The following is a 23,501-nucleotide window of genomic DNA, read 5'->3' as shown; positions in this document are numbered from 1 at the left end:
TCTATTGAATGGGATTCTGGTTACTAACAGAGCAGAATTAAAAGCTCATAGCTTGTATGTGGCAGATTCTCCCTACAGCCTGGAGCTTTTGTTTGGGGAGAACGAACCATCCAGCTCAGCTGCAAGCCTCCCATAATGGTGCTGCTGCTGCTGCCGTCACAGTAACTGATGAGTTCAGAGTTCAGTCTGAGAGCTGAGACAGGAGAAGACCAGGCTGTTCTCGGAGGCTGCTCCCAGGGCCACCTCCTCCTGGCCAAGGCAACCAAATGGTTATCCTTGGTTAGCCCTCCCGCCTCCTCCTCCGTGAGACCCCTGGTGCTTTGTCAGGTGGTGATGTGGGGCACCCTTGCCTGCCTTTCCCCTGGAAATTCAAATGCATAACTGCTCTGCAACTGCCCTCCCCCAGCAGCCTAAGCCGAGGCTCAGACTTGAAAGACGCATGGGAGTAAGCGTCAGGAGACGCATGCCACGCATAATTGGAAGCTGTGGACAGCGAAAACAAACATGAAACCCAGATGGAAAATCACAGCAGTGGTAGGTGCTCCAAATCGTGAACAAGCCGCATCTCACAGGGCAACCCTTGGTGCAGTGGGGATGTAGTCACTCACTCTCGGTCTGTCTCTGAAGCACATGCTCTGAATTTTTATGCTACATCATCTCCATGCTCCTAAAGAGCACCTCTCTTCTGCTCTGTAGTCTAAATGAGCACTGGCAGCAGGCAACTGTGCTGCCTGGAGGATCGTGACCAACAGATTTGCATATTAGTGATGCGTAGAGCTCAGTGTAAAACTCATTTGGACAACTAGGCCAATGTGGCCACCTGCGAATGTGCTGTGTCAGGTGAACTTGGCCAGAGGAGAGAACTGATGACTATTGATTTTTACACAGTAGGCATCTGAAATATAACTAATGGCAGCCATAAAGTATTCTTATCAGCCTCAGAGTTTATTTCAAAAGTGAGAGAGTAAAAAAGTTCAGAAAGCCACACCTGGGGCTTTAACTGCTTGCGTGTCCTTGGACAAGTTGCTTTACCTTGGATTTCTTTGGCTTGCTTGCAAGATGGGACTTAGAGACTATACCATGCATGAGGTCATTTGCAGGCCCTTAGCTTTGTAACTCCATGTCATCCTAACGAAAGTAGCACCCTCATTTGGCATTTGTGATAGATACTTTGTTGGGGGAGCCACTTTTTAAAATCTCCTTTCCACAAACTATGATCAGAGAGTCCAGATCTGATGTGTGACGTGTTTTTTTAATTTCTCAGTAACCATGGATGCCTACAACAATTTAATGCTACTATATAGGACTATGGAACTCTTCCAACTCATTCAGTGATATTTGCTGCATGTTTACTCAGTGTATGACCTCAAAGAACTTGGTGTCTAATGAGAGTTGAGAGAGATAGTTGCTAGAACCATAATATAAAGTTGAAGGTTGTGAGAGCAGTGAATGAGGTTGGGGAGAGCACTGGCATCCATCTTCCTTCTCGGGGGAGAGAGAAAGCATTGAGGAAGTATCTGAGCTGAGATGCATGCTGGAATGCCATTTCACCAAGAGGACACATGGCCACTCTTCCCTTTAAAGAGGATGGGAGTAGAGAAAAGGGTCATAGATCTAAGGAGAAGTCTTGCAGGATGACAAATGAGGGCTGGCTGTAATTAGGGTGGTCACATGTCCTGGTTTTCCCAGTTTGCACTTTCTATCCTAGTATAATTGTTAGTACTGCCCTGCTCACTCTCAAAAAGTGTCCCAGATTAGCTAATAAAGTCCACGGGCATAGTAGCACTAAGTGATGTTATCTCAGAGGCTGCAGCCACACAACACTAATAGGATCTAAGAGGTAGAAAAAGAGTCAGGAATAACCCGAAGCTTGTAAGCTGGATGGTGGCAAAAAGGAGGTACAATACAGGCACTGCAAGAGATTAGGAGGTGGTGATGGTGAGGAAGATTCTGAATTTAGTTTTAGATCAGCAAGCCAGAGCTGGAGAGGGCCTTATTCACCACTGAGTCCAATCCCATATCATCGTGCACAGATATTAGTCAGGACTGAGCCCAGGCCTCTCGGAGCTCTTGCCTCTCCCTCACTCTGTTGAGTTGAACAGTGTCCTCCCCAAATCCATGTTCCCCCAGAACCTGTGACTGTGACCTTCACTAGAATTAGAGTCTGCAGATGTATTCAAATGACGGTGAGGTCATACTGGATTGGGGTGGGCCCCTGAATACAATATGATAGAGGCCCTTTTAAGAAAAGAGAGATTTGGACAGACAGAGACACCCAGGGAGAATGCCACTTGATGGTGGAGGCAGGGATTACAGTGCTGCAGCCACAAGCCAAGGAGCATCGAAGGTTGCCGGAGGCTACTCGAAGCTAGGAAAAAGCAGTGAAGGATCCTGTGCCACCTCGATCTTGGATGTCTAGCCTCCAGATAGCCAAACAATACATTTCTGTTGTTGTAAGCCACCTGATTTGTACTGCTTAGTTACAGCAGCTCCAGGACACAAAGTCACATCTGAGCTTTGGTTTGGGCAGATTATTCAAATGGCGCTATCTGGGAGGCATTGTGGGAAAGGAGCTTGGAGGAGTCAGGGTTGGTAACTTGGGCATGGGGCTGGCAGAGATGACCACAGGTGAGAGAGCAGAGAAGCTCGGAGGACAGTGTGGGAGGAAGGAGGCACGGAGAAGGCAGAGGGCGGAATGAAGAAAGCACAAGCGAGGGAGGCATCCGAAAGGAGGAGGCAGAGGTCGGGAGGGTCGCTCTGGAGGCTGCAGATGATTTGGCATTGAGGTCATTGGTGACCTCATTGAAGTCATTTGCAAGAGATTTTGTACAAAATGGCAGGAGTTAGAAACGACCAGGCAAAGGTTTAAGGAATGAGTGCGTTGTGAGTAAGGAGAGTGGGCAAGAGATGACTCTTTCAAGGACTTCAGGATGGAGGAGGGATATTGGACATGAACTTTAGGTGTGGAGGAGGGAAGGGAGATTTTGTTAGGCAATGGGGGCCCTGCATATTTGTGGAAATAGATGAGGAGAGGCAAAAGTTAGATGTCAGCTTTTGGGGTGGGTGGCCAACTGGTGGTCCATGGCCCAGCCATGCAGATGCAGAGAGGGGGCATACCCTGCCCAGAATCTACGTGATGTACCACCACTGCTCTGCCATCTCCTCTGGTAGCTTCTGAGCCTTGGGCCATCTCCCAGAGGATGCTTCTGCAGTGAGAGGAGTGCTACAACTGTGCTGTGACAGCTTTGTGCTGAAGGGGGGAGGCTGGTGTCTTTGGGTCATGGAGGATGGCACGGGTGTCCCCAGCAGAGGAGTAAGGGCGTAGGGTGACCCAGCTGAGGTCACTTGGCATGGTTATGAGTGGACACAGGAGTAGGGGCAGACTCTTGGGAGGTAGAGCAAATCAACTTCAGACTTCAACATTCAGAAAGTTGTTATGAGACTCTAATGGAGTCATTCTGTCTCCTGGTCTACCTCAGAGGAGAGGATCAAATTAGCAGCCACTCCTGGGCTCCTGGGTCCACATTCTTGCCTGCTGCAGAAAGATCTGCTCCCTCTTGCTGGAATGGCACTGAAGCACCAGGTTAAGGCGGCCGGGCTGCTGCCATCTCCCAGCAGGCCTTTTCCAGAGGTCTAGGAACAGGGTTGGCTGCTGGGTTCTGATGTCTGGAAGCAGCTTCTCTTTTATTTATTACACTTTCTTGCTGCTGGCCACAATGCTGCTGGGAGGAGTGGAGCAGCAGACTGTATAGGCTGGGCTTCCAGGGACAACTCTCAGATCTGCAATGCCAGACCACCTTGCCAAGGGAATGGCTGTCGCGTCCTCAAAGGTGAGGAATCAAGGCCACCAACGGCAGCAGTGGTGCAGGGATCAGGAAGCTGCCAGCACTGCTGCTACCCTGAACTCCACAAGTGCCTCTCCACACCCGTGAATCTGGTGATCAGACACTGCACTGCTGCCACAGCAGGGAATCCACTGCCCACCCTATCTGTCTCCACCCCAAGTGTCTAGGGCCTTGCTAGTCAGCAGCAGGTGTGAAAACAGCAGAAGTTTGCTTCAACTCATTTTCACGCTGCACCTATCACCGGTTCATCAACTGGCAGATTATAATTCACATTGAGACCCCCAGCTGCAAGGGAGTCTGAGAAATGTGGCTTCAGATGTTCTCTCCACTGCAGTGTAAGAAGGGGCATAAGAACCCTGAGTGGCCAACCATTGTGTCTGTCATGTAAAGGGAGGGAGGAAACAATACTGAATACATACACTAGGTGCTCCAAAGAATTTCAACTGTTTCCAACTTAACACTTATTTAATACTTTTTTATTTTTTAAAAAATCTTATGTCTTTGAAGACTGTGGGCATATTCATATTGCCAAGAATCTTGTTAGTCATGCAAAATATGATTTCTCTCTACCAATGTCAACATTGCAAAATTCAGAGAATTTCTCAGCATGCACACACACACACACAATTTGTATATAAACATAGCTATAAAGGATATATACACATATCTGTATAGGATTTTGTGTATATAGGATATATATATACACACACATATATATGTATTTTCTAGAAAGAATGATTTTTTTCTTTTTTCAAAATTTTTTACTTATTTAAGAAACAGACACACACAGACACACACACAGAGTTTGCTTGCCAAATGCTCAGGAGCTGAGAACTCAAGCCAGGTCTCCCTCATGGCTGGCAGGGACCCAGACACTCAGGTCAACACCAAGGTGCACACTAGCAGGAAACTGGAGCAGGGAGCAGAGATGGGTTTCAGTTCACATACTCTGATTATGGGATGTAGGCATCCCAAGTGGCAGCTTAAACCTCTGTGCCAATGCCTGCCCCTTTTTAATTGTAGAAATCATACAAATATTACTCAAAATCTGAAAAATAGAGTCAAAGCAGTTGCCTATAATCTGACACTAGTACAATAACCACTTCATGCTTTTCCTATCACGTGAACGTCATTGTGAGTGCAGTGGTTATAGAATTTCGTTTTGCTTTTTCATCTGACTTTGCACTGTAATAATAATGTTGCACAGTACAATAACAATTAACAGCTGCCTAATGTTGCATGAATACATGTGTTATAATTTACTTAGTTATTCTCCTCTGGTTGAACACTTAGGTTGCTTCTAATTATTTACTATAAATAACGCTTTGAAGAAGAGTTTCCAGGGTATTCAGGCTCTTCTGTCACATTCCCAGAAGTAGGACTATAAGTTCCCAAAATTCTGGTTAAAAGGCATCCATTTTTTTTTTTTTAATGAGAACCAACAACTTCTGATCAACATTTCTTAAAAATCGCCTTTGACAAAAGTAGAGGAATCTTCTCGTAGTCATCATTAAACACAGAGAGTTTGTTTGCACCTATCACATCCTTAGCAGTCATCTTGGGAGCAACTACAGCAGCTGTCAAACACGGGGAAATGGCGTCCTTGGAGCTGATGTCTCCTTTTATTTACGTGCACATCACTGGATCAGTCCTGAGGAGGCTGCCTGGATGCTGTGACCTGAACCTAGGCAGGCTCAGCATCTTCAGGGTCTCCTCCACCCTTGTGTATCTCAAGGCCCAGCCTTCCGACCAGAAGCCCTGTCCAGATAAGGCAGGGGGGCCCTGGTGCTGTAGAAGCTGATCAGCTGGCAGTGTCTTCAGCCCTGAACCATGCATTTACATGGAAAGTTCCATCAGCAGATTGGTCTCACCCTTACTATTTGATTTTTCCCCTTTCTCTCCAGGGAGCACATCAGTATTCCATAAGTTAAAACAAAGCAGCCTGGGTTACAATTTATTGAAGAAGTCAGCCGACCTGAACTAGAAGAAGACCAGAGTCTGCAAAGACAGACCCCCACCGCAAGGTTTTGCTCCCTGCCACTTGGCACTCCCAGCCTGAGACCAGGCCTCAGTCGATCTCCTGACCTCTTGCACATCAAACCCAAAGAAAATTTGCAGGAGGTGCCCATCAGAAGGGCTCCCTGCTGGTTACTACTTTTTGTCTTGGTCAATCCAGGCAGGTGGACTTGCTCCTTTGGGAGAACAGTAGGAGGAACACACTTAACTGCACGCTATGTGCTTTCAGTCCAGAAAACCACCTTGGATAAACGAGGTTCTTTCCAACAAAGCAGTCTGGATGGGAACCTTGAGTTTTAACTCTGTCACCTGCAGGGTATCTGCCCTCGCGTTGCATGAATGGTGCACGCACCACTGAAAGTGAGGTGTGTCCTCAATTCTAGAACCCCAGTCTCCTCACGACCCTCCCCCCCAACAACCAACCACCCCAACTAGCCCATAATTCACATTGCTAGCAACTCCCCCGACCCCCTTCAGGCCTCAGGAATGCTGAAGCTTGCTGAGCCATAGGGTTTCCAAAACCACCGGCTCTGGGGGCGGAATCTCCCTGAGCCGCTGATACTGATCTCCCTCCAGCTCCGGGCACCTCCTCACGGTGGCCTGGCCTACCCTCCCCAGTGGCCGGCCCCAATGCCTGGCCCTTGCGAGGCAGCATCCCCCTCCCCAACCCACTTAGGTAGCCTAACTTCCCGGGACACCCCAACGTCCCCTCTCGCCCCCATCCGGTTGCTTGGAAATTTGCAGTGGACAGTGACGTCACATAGGGAGGCGGGTCCCCACTGTCCCGCACACCAATGGCGCGGCCGCGGCCCGTCTCTTGTATTCCAGTGATTGGTGCCTCGGGCCCCTCTGCTCCACCCCAGCCCGCCATGGCGTCAGGCGCCGCAGCCCCGGGGAGGTGGTTCCCACTTTAAGAAGTGAAGTTTTTCGCCCCCTCCCCCTCCCTGCCCACCTCCTGCAGCCTCCGGCGCCCCGCGGGGCTGGCGGATGGAGCTACGCAGCGGCGGCGTAGGGAGCCAGGCTGTGGGGCGAAGGATGGATGGGGACAGCCGAGATGGCGGCGGCGGCGGCAAGGACGCCGGGTCGGAGGACTATGAGAACCTGCCGACCAGCGCCTCCCTATCCACGCACATGACAGCCGGAGCGATGGCCGGGATCCTGGAGCACTCGGTCATGTACCCGGTGGACTCAGTGAAGGTGAGGCGCGGGGAGACTTCGGGGACAGAGCCAGCAGCGGAGGAGCGCGCGCGCGCGCGCGCGTGTGCATCCCGCGCAACACCAGTCTGAGGCAGCGCCCCGAAACCACGCTCTCCCCGCGGCGGGCGGCGGCGGCGGCGGCTGCGAGCCGGGGGCCGGGCCGGGGTCTCTCTGGGAGAAGGCGTGCGCAGCGCCTCTCCTTCCGCCGCCGCGCACCGGGGCTCCCCGGGCACCCCGCCCCCGCCGAGGGTGCCCCGGCCGGCGCCCCGTACCGCCGCGTGCCGGGCCCCGGTTGCTGGTTGGCGTCGCGGCGTGGGAGCACGAGTGGCGAGCGCGGCTGGCCTCGGTGGCGACGGCGGCCGGGCCCCCCTGCAGCCCTGTACGGTCTGACTGCGCTGGCGGTACGGCGGTGGCCGGCGCTGCCCACACGTGCGCCGTTTCTGCGGCGCTCGCGGCGGGGAAGCGCCAACCACGCTGGCGCTGAGAAACGTGGCCCTTGCCCCGCCTCGCGCCCTCCGGCCCCTGGCGTGTGGCCGCTGCCCTCTCCGACCCCAGCCAGGGTGGTTAGGGGGGACGTGCAAGATTGGCAAGGGGCCTCCCGGCTCCTGGGAGCTCTTTTGGGGGTCAGGGTTCGGCGGCGCCCTGTGGGAGCCCCTTTTCTCAGGGTTGCTGCACCTCTTGCCCGGAGTTCAAGTAACTGGGGGACAGTGAGACCTTCAGTGACGTTTGCTTGTCCTTTTGCTTGCTGGGAGGTGGGCAGGCAGGCAGATCTCGTCTCACGGAGCCCTCACTACGGGTTGTGTAATAGTTTGTCCCGGCCATTTCCGCAGGTAGTTTTCAGTGCACTTCTGCCAGCTTTAGCAGGCGGGTTTTGCCGGTGGGACTGAGAGCCCCTGCCTGTCAGCCTGTCCTGGACACTGAATGACCAGAAGAGAGCGCGGTGCAGGAAGTCATGGCCTTGCTGACTGGTGAACATTGCGCTTTCACAGTGGTAACCCATGTTGTCTGCACAAGTAGCCTGGGGGTTGGTTCACAAATGAAAAACAGACACTGATGAGGGGGGACTTGCAAGATTGGCAGGGGGAACTGATCAAGGGGCCCAGGGTCATAGCCAGCAGAATCAGCTGGGTGCAGCTCCCCTATGCTTTGCGGGGGGTCGGAGTGGGAGGAGGATGGGGAGAGGGGGAGAAGTTGAGGGTCTTTCTAGGTGGCAGTCACCTTGCAAAGCAGGTACACAGTGCTTCTCCACCTGCAGCGGTAGCTGTTGTTTTGCCGGCCCCACCAGAGCAGGTGGGAAGGCCGGAAGATCTAACTTAGAGTGCTCTCTGGGTAACTGTTGGAACGGCCTGTCAGTGGCTGGACAGGCAGGAGTCCAGTGAGAAAAGGCCTGGGTATTTGTAGTAATGTGAGGCCACTGCTGCACTATGCTGCTGGGCCGGAGCCCTCACCCACCGTGTCTCGCCAGTTGTCACAGTGGAGAATTGGAGAAGTGGCCCTTCCCTGCCACTGTCACCAAGGGGGAGGTACTTTGTTTTGCAGGTGTTCGGGGCTTCTCCAGATGAGACCCTGGGCAGGTACCAGGTGCCGTTGGTATAAGAAGGACTCCCTCAGATAGTCCCCATATTTAAAGTGGTTGTCTCAGGTGCTGTTTAAATTGCAGGCTCTACTTTAGTTCCTCTGTGTTTAGTTTCTCGCTGCCCCTCCTCTTGCCCTCAGACCATGGTCTGTTTTGGTTCAGATGGGACTTGTATACTTAGTATTACCTTCAGTAGCAGTTTTCACCTGTGGTCAGGTTGTGAGCATGGTATGTGTGATAAGTCACTCACCCTATAGGGTTTGGCTGTTGAAGGAGGCCTTGGGTTAGGTAATCTGTAGGATCTTCTAGGTCCTAGGTGTCCAACTCTGACCCCTGATGTTATCCTTAGGTGCTTTGCGATTCTTGAATGCATGGGTTTGTTCTAAAGCACCTCATTGTCTCTCTACAACTGCCTTGGGAAAAGGGCTATTCTAGCTAGGATGACTCTTTGCAGTTTTCAGCAGAGACAAAAGGCACAGAGAAGTCAAGTGGCTCCCCTGCAGGTTGTGTCAGCCCACAGAGTCTGCCACAGTGTCCCGGTTGACCTGTCCATGCCCACCGTGAGGTGTCAGGGAGGCATCCATGTCACTCAGTGAGTGACCATGAGCAGTTGAGTCAGGAGACCTGGGTTCAATTTCAAGCCCTGCCCTTAGCTCGCTTTGTGCCATAACCACTATTCCGTGCCTTAGTTTTGTCACTTGGAAGTGGGCACTGTGGCAGCGCCCTTTCTCTGAGCATAGAACACCTGTTGTCCTCTTTTCTGTTACCTGCAATTTCCAAACAATTATTACAACCAAATCCGTGAAAATAGTCTCTTGGAAGAAAAAAATGTTTACCATGATTTTGCAAGGCATATATTTTGTAGCTTTGATCCTGTGATAAATGCAAGTGTCCAGTCAGCCTGCAATCCATCAAATCTCTCTGCTCTAGGAAGTGTGGACAGTAGAATCCAGTGCTGGGCACTTTCAACCCTGAGCTTGCTGGTCCTAAGCACAGAAAGGCAGCCTCGCTGATACTTACTTGCCATTATAATATTGAATTTTTCTTCTTCATGAGGTCTCACTCCACCCCCTCCCCCAAAGTCACTTTAATAACTGGTGTTTTTTAAAACTGTGAGTCATGATCTATTCGTAGGCTCAGTATTAAAAAAAAATGGTACGATTACAAAATGGGAGCATGAACGGCATGAATAGTAAGGAGAAAGTTGCTTGTTGAAATTCTGTTTGGGTTGCACGTGTGTTCTCCTGGGAGCAGTGTAAAATGCACTTAGGGCTGGGGGTTATGGTCAAGAAACTGTAAAAGCCACTGTGCGTCATGCACCCTGATGTCTCTGAAGCCCTAGCGGTCAGCACCCTGAGATTATTAAGTGGGTAACTGGAAGGTCTTGGGAATCTTCCTGTGCCTTCCTGTTTCATTGGGTGCCACCATGGTGGGATGTACCTGGGGGCGGGTTCCTGGGACCTTAGGCTGCCCGAGAGGAGTAGATGCAGCAGCTAAGCGGTGCCCCGGCAGGCCTGTCAGTAAAAGGCAGCAGCAGTGGCTGGCTTCTTTGCAGTCAGGGCTTGCCAGCAGGCTTCCCGCGAGCCTCTTCCTGGTATTCCAAAGTGGCAAGTGGGGTGGTGGCCTCGAGCAGCAGTTGGGGTGGAAGCGAGGAGCCCTGGCCGGGTCAGGAGTGTTCACAGCTGTGGGGCGCATGCCAGGTGGGTGGAGGAGGAAATTCCAACCAGATTAGGCACACGCTTCTAGACCCTGCCGAGTCTGCCATGGCGAAAGCAGGGGCAAAAGGAAACAGGAAAGATTCGAAGCGCAGGCACTTCCGCTGACCCTTTCTCAGCCCTCCTTCTGCTCAGCCTGTCCGGGAAGCCCTGCCCTTTAACTCTTCGAGGATGCACCCTCCTTCCAGCCTGGCACAGGGGAGCTGGGGAGCCCCAGGAGGCTCGGCCTCGTCGGGAGGTGCTGGGCTCGGCGGGTTGCCCTCGCAGCCCTCCGTGGAAGTCCACTGGCAGCCCTTCTGAGCTCAGGGTAGCACTGGCCAGGCAGGTGCTGTCGTGGCCCGCCTTCCTCAGCTTGGCCTCGCGGTGCAGGGAGGAAGGGTGCTGGCAGGGCGGGGAGGGTGCAGGCAGCTGCCGCAGTCCCCTCCCACCCACTTCAGCGCTTTGGAAACAAAGTACAGTCGAGGCCTTTCAGCAGCAAGAGGGCGTGAAATCCCAAATTGCTCTCGTTCCTGGAATAAAATTATAGTGATTTCTCTCTCTCCCTTCCCCGTCTTCTCTCCTTCAGGTTCCTCCCTTACCTTCTCTTCTTTCTTCCAAGAGAGATGAATTTTTTTTTCTTAAAGGTAGATTGTATGGGAGCAGGGAGTCAAAAATGGGAGTATTCTTGCCTGCAGTTCTAGTCCTTAGTTCATGATATGCTGCTGTTGATAGCCCTGCTCTGTGCCCCTCGGGTCTGCCACAGGTGCAAGGGGCGAGGCCCTCTCCGGCACCGAGCTGGCTCCCACGTGTCCGCTTTCCTCTTGCCCGGGGTACAAGGCGTAGAGGGTGGCACCTAGAATTCCAGTGAGCAGCAAAGGGGAAGCTCAGCTGTTTAGTAGGAGCCATGTTTGGGGTTTGATGGGGGCGTTTGATGGATTGCGCTGCTGAAGCCACAGGTGTGCCCGTGGGTGCTGGGAGTGGGGGGATGAGTCCCATACCTTTGCCTGCTTTCCGTTTGAGAACAGTTTAGCTACCTGTGGCTATCTCATCGAAGAGAGATGTCCCCTGTGCTCTTTGGAGCAGTGCCCCTTCTCAAGGCTTTGGTTCCGCTCTGCCTGTTTACCCCATTCTGACTTGGGGGTGCCTTTCCTGACTCCCTCCATTGAAGGCTTTGGTGCTCTCTCTCGAACCTGACCCTTACTCTGCCTCCTTTATCCTTCAACTTTTCCTTCTGACAGAGTTTCTGGTTGTTTTGTTTTTAACCTGAATCAAGCTGCAGCCCCCTGAGCACCGGCTGCAGACACATGCCTGCGATCTGTGTTTGCTGGAGCACTTCAGAAGGCCTTGCCTTGCCCCGGGCCTGCTCCTCCACCACCCAGCCCGAGTGCCCACAGCTGACACGCTTCCCGGTGGGAAGTGTCCAGTCACACCCTCTGAGTGGGACTGTTCCGCTTTCCCTCAAGCTCCTCCCCAGGTGGATGTCTCGCTCTAGGAGATGCCAGTCCCCAGGCTTTGACTTGCTGATTGGGCCGAGGACACCTGGTGTTTTGGGGTTTTAACATTCTTACCTGTAAAGGAAGGAATGTAATTCTCTCTCTTTTTTAATGCCTCTAGCTAGACATACTTTTTCTAAAATTAAAGATTTATGTGTTTATTTGAAAGTCATAGTTACAGAGATAGAGAGGGAGAGGGAGTCAATCTTCCATCTGCTGAGTCACTCCCCAGGTGGTTGCAATGGTCAGAGCTGGGCCAGGCCAATGCCAGTAGCCTGGAGCTCCATCTGGGTCTTCGATGTAGGTGGCAAGGGCCTGAGCACTAGGGCTGTCTTCTGCTGCTTTTCCAGGCCATTAGCAGGGAGCTGGATCGAAGTGGAGCAGCCGTGACTCAAACCATTACACATACGGGATGCCGGTGCTGCATGCAGTGGGTTAACCTACTGCATCACAATGCAGGTCCCTCCAATTTTCTTCTTGCTTTCTCTTCCTTTCTTTTTCAGCTTCCCATTGCTTCTTTCATTCTACCCTTATTCTTCCTCCAGACCCTGTGGAAATTCCTTGTTAACAGGTGCCTTTAGGTCTACCCCTCTTCCCTGAAGGTCCCTTCTCCCTTTCCTACCACTCCCCTTCCTAATTGTTAGGAGCACAACATTTAAAAAAAAAAAAAAAGAATTTTATTTGTTTAAAATGGAGGGGAGGGAGAGAAATAAAGAAAGAGGGCCTCCTTCATCTACTGATTCACTCCCCAAAAGGGCACAATGACTAGGGCTGGGTCGGGCTGAACTCAGGGTCTCCCACATTGGTGGCAGGGACCCACACACTTGGGCCGTCTCCTGCTGTTTTTCCAGGTGCATTAGCATGGAGCTGGATTGGAAGTGAAGCAGCCAGGAATGGAACCAGCAGTTCAACCTACCTTGCCACAATGCTGGCCCCAGGAACTTGACCCTGGAGCCTGACTGCCTGGGACAGAATCCTAGTTCCCACTTGGGTGTGACCTTGAGCAAACTTCTTAATCTCTCTGTGCCCCATTTCCCCATACAGTTCTTTTTTTTTTTTCCCTAAGATTTTATTATTTTTTTTATTTGAGAGGTAGAGTTACAGACAGTGAGAGGGAGAGACAGAGAGAAAGGTCTTCTTTCTGTTGGTTCACTCCTCAAATGGCCGCAACAGCTGGAGCTGTGCCATCCTGAAGCCAGGAGCCAGGAGCTTCTTCCCAGTCTCCCATGTGTATACAGGGGCCCAAGAACTTGGGCCGTCTTCTACTGCTTTCCCAGGCCATAGCAGAGAGCTGGATCAGAAAAGGAGCAACTAGGACTAGAACCAGCACCCATATGGGATGCTGGTGCTGCGGGCGGAGGATTAACCTACAGCACCATGACGCCACCCCCATCCCCATACAGTTCTAATGCACTTGGAACGGTACTTAATGCACCCTGTGGTCAATCGCTGCAGCCATCCTTGGACCTCTGGCTTCTCTGCCTTTGCTTCCTCCAGTGCTGGCGCACTCCCTCCCCAATCCTGGGCAGCCCCTCTGTCTACGGGGCAGCAAAGCCCTCCAGGAGGGCTTCATACACAGCCTCCAGCACGGCCTCTGGGAGTGTCCCACGCTCCCTTGCCACACGGCCCTCAGTTCTGCTGTCTGTGCTTCTGCATGGCCCAGTCAGCTGCTTCTGTCCCTCCCACCCCTCCATTGTTTCCAGCCTGGGTGTGGCATTTCGCTTCCTAGATCACACAGACACCAGGACCCTGATCACACTCATCTTCTTGTCACTGTCCTTCCAAACTCCTTCAGCCTCCATGCACCCATCACAAGGGAATAGGTGATCTTTATTCCTCAAAGGTGAATCAGCAGGTGCAGAAGGGTAGTCCAGTGTCTCGGACACACGTGGGTTTCTTTCCTGGCTCTATACCTGGGGGGTGTGACTTGACCTCTGGAAGCTCCACTCCTAACCTGCAAAGTGAGAATATTCATTTCAAGCCCTACCCTGAAGAATTGTTGGAGGAATTCCAACAGGCAGTGGCTGGTGTGGCGCTGTCCATGATCGGTGACGGTGGAAGTTGGTTTTGTCACCTGTCTCTTGTTAACCAGTTCGCCATTCCTTATTGGGTCCTCCTTGAAAGCAGGTAATACTTTTAATTTTTTAATCATTTTAAATCAACAAACCATCCTCAGACATCTCAAGACCCCGCGTGCCCCAAGGCACCCTAACTCCTGCTCTGAACTAGCTCTGGTTGCTCTTGTTTTTCTTTTCTTAAAGTAATGATGATATGAAAGGACTCTCGACACTCAGTTGCTGCCTGCCCACCTGTTGTCCCTTGGGCCCTGACTCCCCTGAAACCTCATGAGGCTGCTGGTGATCTTGGTGCTAACCCCAGCCATCCTCTTCCAGTTCATCTGTGCCTCTGAGCCTGCTGCAGGCACCTGCAGAGGGGTCAGCGTACAAGCCCGCTGCTTCGCTTGGCTCTCAGTGGGTCTGGCTCCTCCAGCTCCTGGGCTTCTTCACAGTTCAGCCCTCCGCCCCCTTAACTGCCCCCAGCTCACGGGTCTCAGGTTCCTGATAAGGCCCAGATCTGTGTCTCAGGTGCAGCCTCTTTCGGGAGCTGTATCTCCGATGGCCTCACAGACCTGCACCTGGCTACCTCATGGGCACCGTGGACATGGCATGTCCGGAATGGATGTCCTACTGTCCCCTTCCTCAGAACCTTGGTAGCCCCTTCGGCTTTTCTGCAGCCCCTGCCTCATAGGCACAGAAGGCGTGCCCAGTTTGGCCTGTGTGTTACCTCTTGAATTTGTTCCCTTGTCTCTTCCCACTGCCATGATTCAGGGGGCCCAGAGGGCTTCCCCACACTCCCACCCCTTCACAGTGCGCACAGCCTCCCCTCCCCGCAGCGTCCCTGCTGCCCATCCTTGCTCGTTTTTCTGCCCAGTTCATTGCCTTCTGTCATGCACTGTCCATCACTTACGTGTGTTGTTCGTGTATTCTGTTTATAGGTGCAGTATTGCTTACACTGTTTAGGGTCTGTCTCCCCTCATTGGAATGTAAGTTTCCAGTGGGCGGGGCTTTTTGCTCTTTGCCAGCGTATTTCCTTTCCTAGATACAGTGTCTGGTGCCTAGTAGGTGCTCCGTAAGCCTCTGGTGAACAGAGTACTGCAAATCATTCTGACATCACTCAGAGCTGTTCTCACTGGCCTCAGAGCCCTCCAGCATCCTGGTGGGCTGCAGTGTTCACGTCTAAAGTAGGGAAAGAGTAGCAATGCCTGCCCTGCCTCCATTATTATTATTGTTATTGTTATTTTTAGGCCCACTGTTGCATCTAGTTAGCAACAGGGCCAGGTCTGCAGGGAGCACGATTTGAAAGGGAAAAGCTCTGTGCAAGTGCTGGGTCCCGTTTGTCATCACACTGGGATCTACTTATAGAGGCCAGGTTAGCCCCTCGGCATGGAAAATCCATCCCATTCTCCAGAGGCAGCAGGCTGTGCAGGAACAGCCGCAGCCTCTGCGTTCACGTCTGGCAGCGTCTCCCTGCCTGGCAACGCTGTGGCCACTCTGGTTGCCTCCCGCACACGCCTGGCCTACGGGGATGCTGACTCCTGTCCCCTCCTCACATCCTCTGCCTGACTGCCCCACCACTGCCCCACCGGCCTGTGCCACAGAGAGGTACTCTGTGAAGACTGCTGGAGTGACTGAAGGCACAGCTGTTTCGAAGAGAGGCCAATGAAAACCAAAATAGCTCGTTGTTGCTTTGCCTTGTTTTGAATTTGTAACTTATCTTGGCCACACAAAAAGGCTTTCTTGGCTCCTTTCTGAGCCCTTTTTATTGTAGTAGAATCCAGCAAGCAGCAGCTCCACCCCATGAGGCTTCTTCTGCAATTGGCTACTCATTGCCTTGCACGTTCCCTGAGTGGCTGACTTGTCAGTCACTCTGATAGACCAGGCCCCATTCCCAAAGCAGGCCTGCTGCCTGTAAGTTAGGCCAGGAGCTTTGGCACCTTTTGCAGAGAAGAGTTGCCTTAGCATGGACAGTGGTGCCTGCTGACCTGCTGGGCAAATGTTCTGTGGATGCCTGAAGCCATGCATATACCCCATCTTGTAGGTAACTAACACTTTTCCCCCTACCTAAGGACCTGTCGTGAAGTTTAATTTAAAAAAATAGGTAGCATAAGAGATGAACAATAACTAATAATAAATAGAATGCTGTACTGTAATAAAAGTTATTTGAAATTTACGAATTGTTTATTTCTGGAATTTTCCATGTAATGTGCTTGGACCTCAGCAGAAACCCTGGAAAGCAAAACAGCGGATAAGGGGGATTACTGTCTTTTCGCATGGGCTGGCAGGACAAGGTCTGGGTTGTCTGGACTCGGCAGGGTCCACGCTGCTGCTGACTTGAAGTCTGGAGCCTGCAGGGTGTCACTCTGATTGCTTTGCCAGGCACTCTCGAGCGTAGGAGACAGTGGTCCTCAGCTCTGTTTCCCACCTGTCCCCCTGCGTCCACCTCCTCACCACCGTGGCCGTCAGTCATTCCAGAAGCTCAGGTTGGCTCACAGAGGTGCTTTGAAAGCACCCCTGACCTGGCTGCCAGTCCACACGGTGCACGGGGCTGGCTGCTGTCTGGGCACTAAGAGGTGTTCCGGTTCCCCGTTCATGCTTTCTCTCCAGGGAGAAGTGAAGCGTGTCGAAAGAGGGAAGAATCCCGCCTGCAGCAGGGGTTGCATAACAGGTTTAGGAAGCGCCTGGCCCTTGTGGGTCACGCTGAGAGGTTGCAGCCTTGTGTCCCTGAGGACACTGCCTTTGAGTCTGCCAGGCCCCTCGATCCATCAGGCACAGCCAGCGGGCAGCATAGAAAGCGCCAGGACCCCGAGTGCCCCGGCCACGCAGTCTGTGGTGCCTGCTGCTCACAGAAGCCTCTTTTGTTGTTTCCACTACTTTTGTTCCCTGGCATGACCAGAAAGGGTCCACGTAAGGTGCTGCTGTGAGTGGGGGCTTGGGAGAGGTGTATGCATGTCAGCCTCGGGACCAGCGTTGAAGCCCCTGGAATGGCAATGGAAGCAGGGGACAAGCCCCAGGAATCTAAGCCCTGGTCCTGCCATTAACTAGCTTGGAAACCTCAGACAAGACAAGTGTAAGGTGTCCGGTGCATAACAGATCTTCCCAGGCAGACGAATCAGTTCATTCACAGGCTTTAATGGGGTTCCACTCCCGGGCGAGGTTCCCTGGTCCCAACAGAGCAACAGTGCAGGCGCCGGGGAAGTCGCGTGTCAGAGATTGGGAGAGCTCCTTTTATAGATTCAGGGCATGGGAGTTAAAGGTTGAGGCGGGTCTGATCCTCATTGGTTGACCTTTAGGCACCCGCGGGGACCTTGACAAGGACGTTTCTTCCCCAGAAGTACAGGTAGGAACTTTCCATTCCCAGAAGTATAGGCCTTTCCTCCATGCGGATCCCAAAGCTACCAACAAGGTTTCTCCAAACTGTTTTTTTTTTTTTTTTTCCCTAGTGAAACTACAGGAATTTAATCTTCTTTATCTTCTTGACAAGGCTACTGGGAAGCTCAGGTGGCATCTTATTTGTGATTGGCTGTCTTGCCAAGCTAATGACAGATTGCATCAGAGGCAGTCTGCTTAACGGTTACAGTGTAGTTATTCAGGTTGAACCATACCTGAGGGTTCTGGAGTGTTACTCTGTTCTTTATTTTTCTCAGGTGTAAAATCGGAATAATAACAGACCCTTTCTGTGCCTTATTTCTCTCATCTATAAAATAAGGATTATAACAGTACCTACTTTGCAGTGTTGCTATAAGAATTAATTGAGGCGATACACCTAGTGTTAAGAATCATTCCATGCACATGCTAAGCATTGAGTTAATCTTAACCCCTGTTATAATTGAATGCCTGGATGGGTTTGTAAATTGCAATTGTATATAGCAGCATTCCTTTTTTTTTTTTTTTTTTTTTTTTGACAGGCAGAGTTAGACAGTGAGAGAGAGAGAGAGACAGAAAGGTCTTCCTTCCATTGGTTCACCCATCAAATGACCGCCATGGCCGGCGCGCTGTGCTGATCTGAAGCCAGGAGCCAGGTGCTTCCTCCTGGTCTCCCATGTGGGTGCAGGGCCCAAGGACCTGGGCCATCCTCCACTGCACTCCCTGGCCACAGCAGAGAGCTGGACTGGAAGATGAGCAACCAGGATAGAATCTGGCGCCCCAAGCGGGACTAGAACCCAGGGTGCTGGCACCGCAGGCGGAGGATCAGCCTAGTGAGCCGCGGCGCCGGCCAGCAGTATTCTTGTAATGTATTTCCTTCTACTCTGTCATTTAATCCTCCTGGCTGTCCTTTGAAGGCAAGAAAAGGCATGTGCTGGTTGTCGTTTCCTAGATGAGAAAACTGACCTTCAGAAAAATAACATGCCCTGAAATCCGAGCCTTTTTCGGCTGCAGCGGGGCTGGCGAGGGAGAAGAGAGGAAGGGAAGAGGTGGTGCTGGGTGCAAACTCAGATGTGAATGGTAGTGGAGCCCATGATCTGGGCTCTGGGAGAGACAGGGCTGGGCTCATGATGGGCCCCACCGCATGCTTGCGAGGGAGGGAACCAGAGTGGAGGGTAGCAGCAGCAGGGAATCCTGGCTTAGAATGCCAGGCCCAAAGCACAGCCCCGAGTTCTTCAGGCACAGGCTGCAGGAGGCAGGGCAGGGGGTGCTGACAAACAGCTCTTGCCACAGGGCATGGCTCTGTCTGGCTTTTCTCTCTAGCCGATTGTAGCTGCTATGGCCCCGTCTCACTGCCACAGAGTTGAAGTCACACCCCATAGAGCGAGTGGAATTGGACTTTCCAGATCACAGTCCACACGCGACCTATGGGAAGAGCTGCTGACGCCGCAGTCTTCTCATGGAACACAGGGAAGAGTAATAATGCCTGGGCCTCTGCCCCCCTCACCAGGTGCACCACCTGCATCTGTAAGAAGATGAAGCCAGGCTGGCAGGGCGCAGGTTTAAAATGGACAAACCTCTTTGCAGGTCCTAGGTCACGGTACTTATTATCAAACTGGCATCCTGTTAAAGGGGGATGGTTAGCTCATCGGAATGGAAAATCCAGGCTCTGGTTCCAGCATGATTGCAGGATCTCTGCAGCTTTGTGGCCTTGGGCGCTTAACCTCTCTCCTTACACAGCCTGTCTCCCATCTGTTGTCTAAGGCGAGGGTGGCCATCCGCGGCTGCTGTAGATGTCTCCTTAGCCGGGGAATGGGGAGGAGCCAGTTATACTCAGGACATGCTAAGAAACACATTTTCAGTTGGCAGTGTGCATCAGGGCTGTGTAGGTCATAACCGGCAGGTTAGGAAAGGGCAGCCGGTGCACAGAGCTGTTAAGGCGTGGGCCACTGTGGGTTGTCATTGTATATGCTCACCCTTAGTGTTCAAGAGAATCCGTCCCTCAGAGCAGCAGGCAGGCAGTCTGGGGACGCTGTGGGGAGGGGCTCTCCAGGAGCAGGAAGATGACAGCTGTACTTCTGTGTTTGTGAGTGTCCTTGGTCTCCCTGGCTCTGTTTTCCTTGCTTGCTTATGTTTCTGTGCTGACACGGGTGCCTTTGTGTGCAGGCCCCAGGTCCTCCTTTCCCTACGCTGCCCACGCTGAGGGCTTTCCTGGGGCCTTACCTTGTCCCTGCCTGGCGTGAGGAGTGGAAGGTGGAGGGTGGGTGTGTGCAGGCGGGAAGCTAGCCAGGCAGACCTGCTGGGCCTTGACCCACGCCAGGCCCAGCTGCTGACTCACGCTGTGGCCCGAGTGCATGCTGCTCCCTGCTGTGTCCTGACATGGATGAGAGTCATCTGTCGGGAACCTGGATTGAAGTTCCTGCGTGGAGAGTGGGTGATCAGATCTAAGATGTTCGGCTGGGAGAGGTGGGGGAGCCTTCTCAGAGGCAAGAAGATGCTGGTGCCTGTAGCCAGGTTTGAGGCTACAAGGGGTGAAGCCGGGTGTGTCTTTAAAGAATCAAGAGAGTTGCTCTCCTTAATCACTGGCTCTATGGTTTGTTTGCTAAATGCCCGCTTGCCTTAGCCTGATTCATAGTCACGGCTGTACCCTGGGAGATTTGAAAGGCGTCTGCGGAGGTGCGACTTCGTCCCTTGCCCTTCGTTGAATGATGGTGTTAATTACAGCGTGGGGGCCTGCAGGGTCTGACCCTGTGTGCCAGCCACCAGGGAGGCGGGAGGCTCTGCTCAGCCAGACCTCTCCCCACACGGGCCCCCGCGGAGGGAGGCCGGATGTGCCAATGACTCATTCCCCTCGGGAGGACAGACCTCGCCTGAAGGGCTTGGACACGGCCCCCAAGGAATCCCAGTGGCATCTCAGGATCCATATCTAGACCTGCAGGAGACAAGTCTTAGAACAAGGCTCTACGCATCTCTCTGTGCCCAAGAGAAAGAGCCTGTTCCTGGGGAGCCCAGCCATCCTCAGGACACGTGTCCCCCACTGCCTCTCTGCTTGGGGGTTCTGCTCTGAACCTGGCAAGCTTTGGAGGTTTGGGGTCTGCATGCCAGAGGTATCCAGACGGGCTGTGCAGCCACACTTCCTCTCCTCCCACTGCCTGGTCTGCAGTGTTACCTCCCGGCGCCTTTTGGGGAAGCCTTTGCGGCACAGCGGAGACCCAAGGAGTGTGGAGACAAAGGGAGCAGGGCACGTAGCTGCCGCATCTGAGGTGATCTGCTCATTACTGCCTCGTGCTCACTGGGTGGCACGGGCGGCAGGTGTGCGAGCAGCGCCCAGATAAGCGACTGAATGGTAAATGTGCTTATGGGATGTGAGGAGGGTCAGGGTGTGCGTGAGTGACCTTTACTGGCTCAGGTCATGACTAGTAGGGTGGAGAGGGAGAGACTTAACCCTGTAGGTAAGAGCTGTGCCTTCCAAGGAGAGAGCTGTCTGGGAGCTGTGTGCCTCTGGGGCCTGCTCGGGTTCCCTGTCCGTTTGGAAGGGAGCAGTGTAGCTGGAGGTGCCTTCCTGTCTTTCGGCTTAGACTTGGCCTCTCAGAGTGTGAGTCCTCCTGGAGATGCGGGGTGTTCCACTGGCTGGCCTTGATCCTGGGCCTGAGGCTTGAGGGCACTGCGGCCCTGCAGGGCTTCCCGCCTCATGGCTGTCCAGTCCAGGTGTAGGTGAGCCCCCGGCTGGCTGGCAGGCACCGCTTCTGGAAGCCGGGGTTCATGTTTGCACGAGGGCAGCCTGGGCATACAGGCACAAGCTCGCTGACCCCAGTGCCACCTTTATTTCTGTGTCTGCAGATTCCCCTGGCACAGGAGGCCTTTGTTACTCAATCTGTTTGCTGGGTGTTTGGAGGAGGACGGGTGTGGGCCTTGTCCAGTGTTGCTAGACGGTGCTGAGCTGTTCCCCAGGGGAATGGTTGGGAGAGAAAGTAAGAGTTGATCTGGTCGAAGTGGAGCCGTAGAGAGGGCTGTGGGGCGTGGAGAATGTGTTATCTGGGAAGGGGTGGAAACCTAAAATGTGCAAGACTAGAAATCAGTCTTTTAGTGGAATTGTGCTTAGAGATGTTTTGTTCTTGAATCTGTTCTCAGGCAGGATCTGAATTTTAATTTACATATGTTTATGCAGGCCAGGAAGGGTGAGGTGTTAAATTAACTTACTTAGAAGAAAATGACGGAGGGTTTATATTTAGCCCTCAGGGCTTCAAGAATCTCAGCTCAGATATGACTTTTAATTGGAAAAAAAACAAGATAATAACCATAAAGAATATATTGACAACTTAGAATGCCACTTAGCTACTTTGCTTCCGGAAAAAAATCTTTCTGCGTTCAGAGAGAAGAAGAGGAGTTTCAGGTGCCCTTTGTGTTTGTGGCGTGCGTACTGGTGTGGCTCTAGGTAGTAGTAGGTTCCATTTGTTTTGGGAGTTAGTGCTGCTCCTCCCTGCTGTTTTCTGAGAGTGGGCCAGCCAGTGACGCTTTGCCTGACCTTGGGTAGGAATTCTTGTTTTCCAGTTTCCTTGAGAGTCTTGTCCAAGGCTGTCTTCTATTTTCTGATAATCCAAGCATAAGAAAGTTTCTGAGTGTTTCTTCTCTTTGAGACCCTATGAACCAAAAGTGACCACAAAGCTGGGCTTTTGCCAGAAGTAGCTTTGTGTGAAAAACAGGTTTCTGATCTGCTGTGAGTTGCCAGAGTTTAAGGCACCCAGGGAGCCGCGTGGTAGCCCTTGTCAACCCCAGGGTGGCCGTTTGCGGTGCCTCTTAGTTGTGGAGGGCAAGGACGAAAGGAGGAGGCAGGCACAGGCAGATGGTTGTGTATGCACATGTACAACGTGTGTGTACACATACAACATGTAGACTTCCGTTTTAGGGCAAATGGAAATTAACTTGAGATGACCAGGGGCCCACCGACTGAGAGATCCCCAGAAAAATACTTACCTTGGCTGGGCCTCAGTTTCTTAGCCTGTGAAATGGCGAGATTGAACTAGCACTAAGCGGTCTCCTGGGAGGCCTCTCATTCTGCAGCTTCCATTCTATTTCCGGGGAGGCAGCGTAGTTTCTGGCTCCTGTTCTTTTGGCTTTGGATGGACAGGACAGCTCACCGGGACAGCACTGCTGCCTTGAAGAAGAGAGAGAAGTCCCCTGCAGGGGAATGAGAGCCGAGGAGAGGAGCCAGCTGCCCACTAACGATTTTGGGACCCCACTTGTCCCTGAATTCCAAAGTGTCTGGCTAGAAACCATAGCTGATTTCGTCCACCTGGCAACACTTTAAGACTAACCGTTCATTCAGACAATTCCAGAAAGGCTCAATGGCCACAGCCCTGCCCTGGAATCAAGGGGAGAAGTGTGGCAGATGCTTCTGGAAGGCCCTGTTTTTTATAGCACTCTGACGGCTTCCTGCCGGGACCTTTCACAAGTTAACTACCAGGAAGCTGAGTCATCCAAGGGTCAGCCAGCATGGCCAAAGGTCATCCAGTATTGCCAGCGGCGCAGATGGGGTCGGCCCAGATGGTCTGGGCATTTCGGGGAACGTAGGGGAATGCGACGGCCAGGGGAGCCAGAAAGGCTCCCTGCTGCATCTCCCCTCATGGGGGTTTCACTTCCAGTGGGTTCAGCCGTGGGCAGTGGCCTCCTGGATCCTTCACGTCTCCATTCCTGAACGCACCAGAGAGCAGGGCTGTTCAGAAACAGCATCAAAGCAGGACCCCGTCCTGCCCCTGTGTTCAGGCCTCAGAAGGGGCCCATGTGCTCGTCTCCTGGAGCTCAGCCGGCATCAGATAACACGCAGGCCTCTGTCCACCTCCCGCCTGCCAGTCCCTGTGTCCCTAGCGCCTTTCTCCAGGCTCCGCTCTCCTAACTTTCCCAGCCTCTGGTCTCTGCTTTGATGCCACCTCCCAGCATCAAAGTTGTCTCCCCAAATCTAAGGCGCCCTGCATTTGTTCTCCTAGCACCCTCTCCTTTTGCTTCGTGACATTTGGAGTTTGGGATGTAGGGGACACCCTGTTTCAGGCATAGGGATCCTGTGGTTTTGCTGGCTGAGACTTCTGGTTCTTGGGACGCGCTCACATCCCTGGGACCAGTCCCCTTCTCTAACTTCCCAGAACTCTTGTGGTCCATGACCGTGGCTCAGTTGTATCTCTGAGCTTGCTTTCTGGGGAGGAGATGTTTATCTGCCTAACGTGTCTGTCACCTGTGATTAAAGCTTCCTCTCAGTCTCTTCG

The 23,501-nt window shown here is 52.6% G+C and overlaps 1 protein-coding gene across 7 annotated transcripts in view; it reads left to right on the top strand.

Moving 5' to 3' along the window:
- Nucleotides 1-514: 514 nt before the first annotated feature.
- Nucleotides 515-23,501, top strand: part of SLC25A37 (solute carrier family 25 member 37) — a 47,172-nt gene continuing 24,185 nt past the window's right edge. The window contains exons 1-2 of one of the 7 annotated variants that reach the window (XM_051832245.2): nucleotides 6,691-7,058; nucleotides 7,889-8,049. In XM_051832245.2, coding sequence (XP_051688205.1) covers nucleotides 8,011-8,049 — 39 coding nt within the window. In that variant the 5' untranslated portion in view covers nucleotides 6,691-7,058; nucleotides 7,889-8,010. Of the gene's footprint in view, nucleotides 535-6,687; nucleotides 7,059-7,888; nucleotides 8,050-23,501 lie in introns of those variants that run through there. The other 6 variants (XM_070068279.1, XM_051832237.2, XM_051832251.2 and 3 more) reach the window with 6 other exon arrangements.

The sequence above is a fragment of the Oryctolagus cuniculus genome, chromosome 2 (assembly GCF_964237555.1).
Source record: "Oryctolagus cuniculus chromosome 2, mOryCun1.1, whole genome shotgun sequence".
NCBI classification, from domain to species: domain Eukaryota; kingdom Metazoa; phylum Chordata; class Mammalia; order Lagomorpha; family Leporidae; genus Oryctolagus; species Oryctolagus cuniculus.
This window is presented reverse-complemented; position numbering and strand designations above follow the sequence as displayed.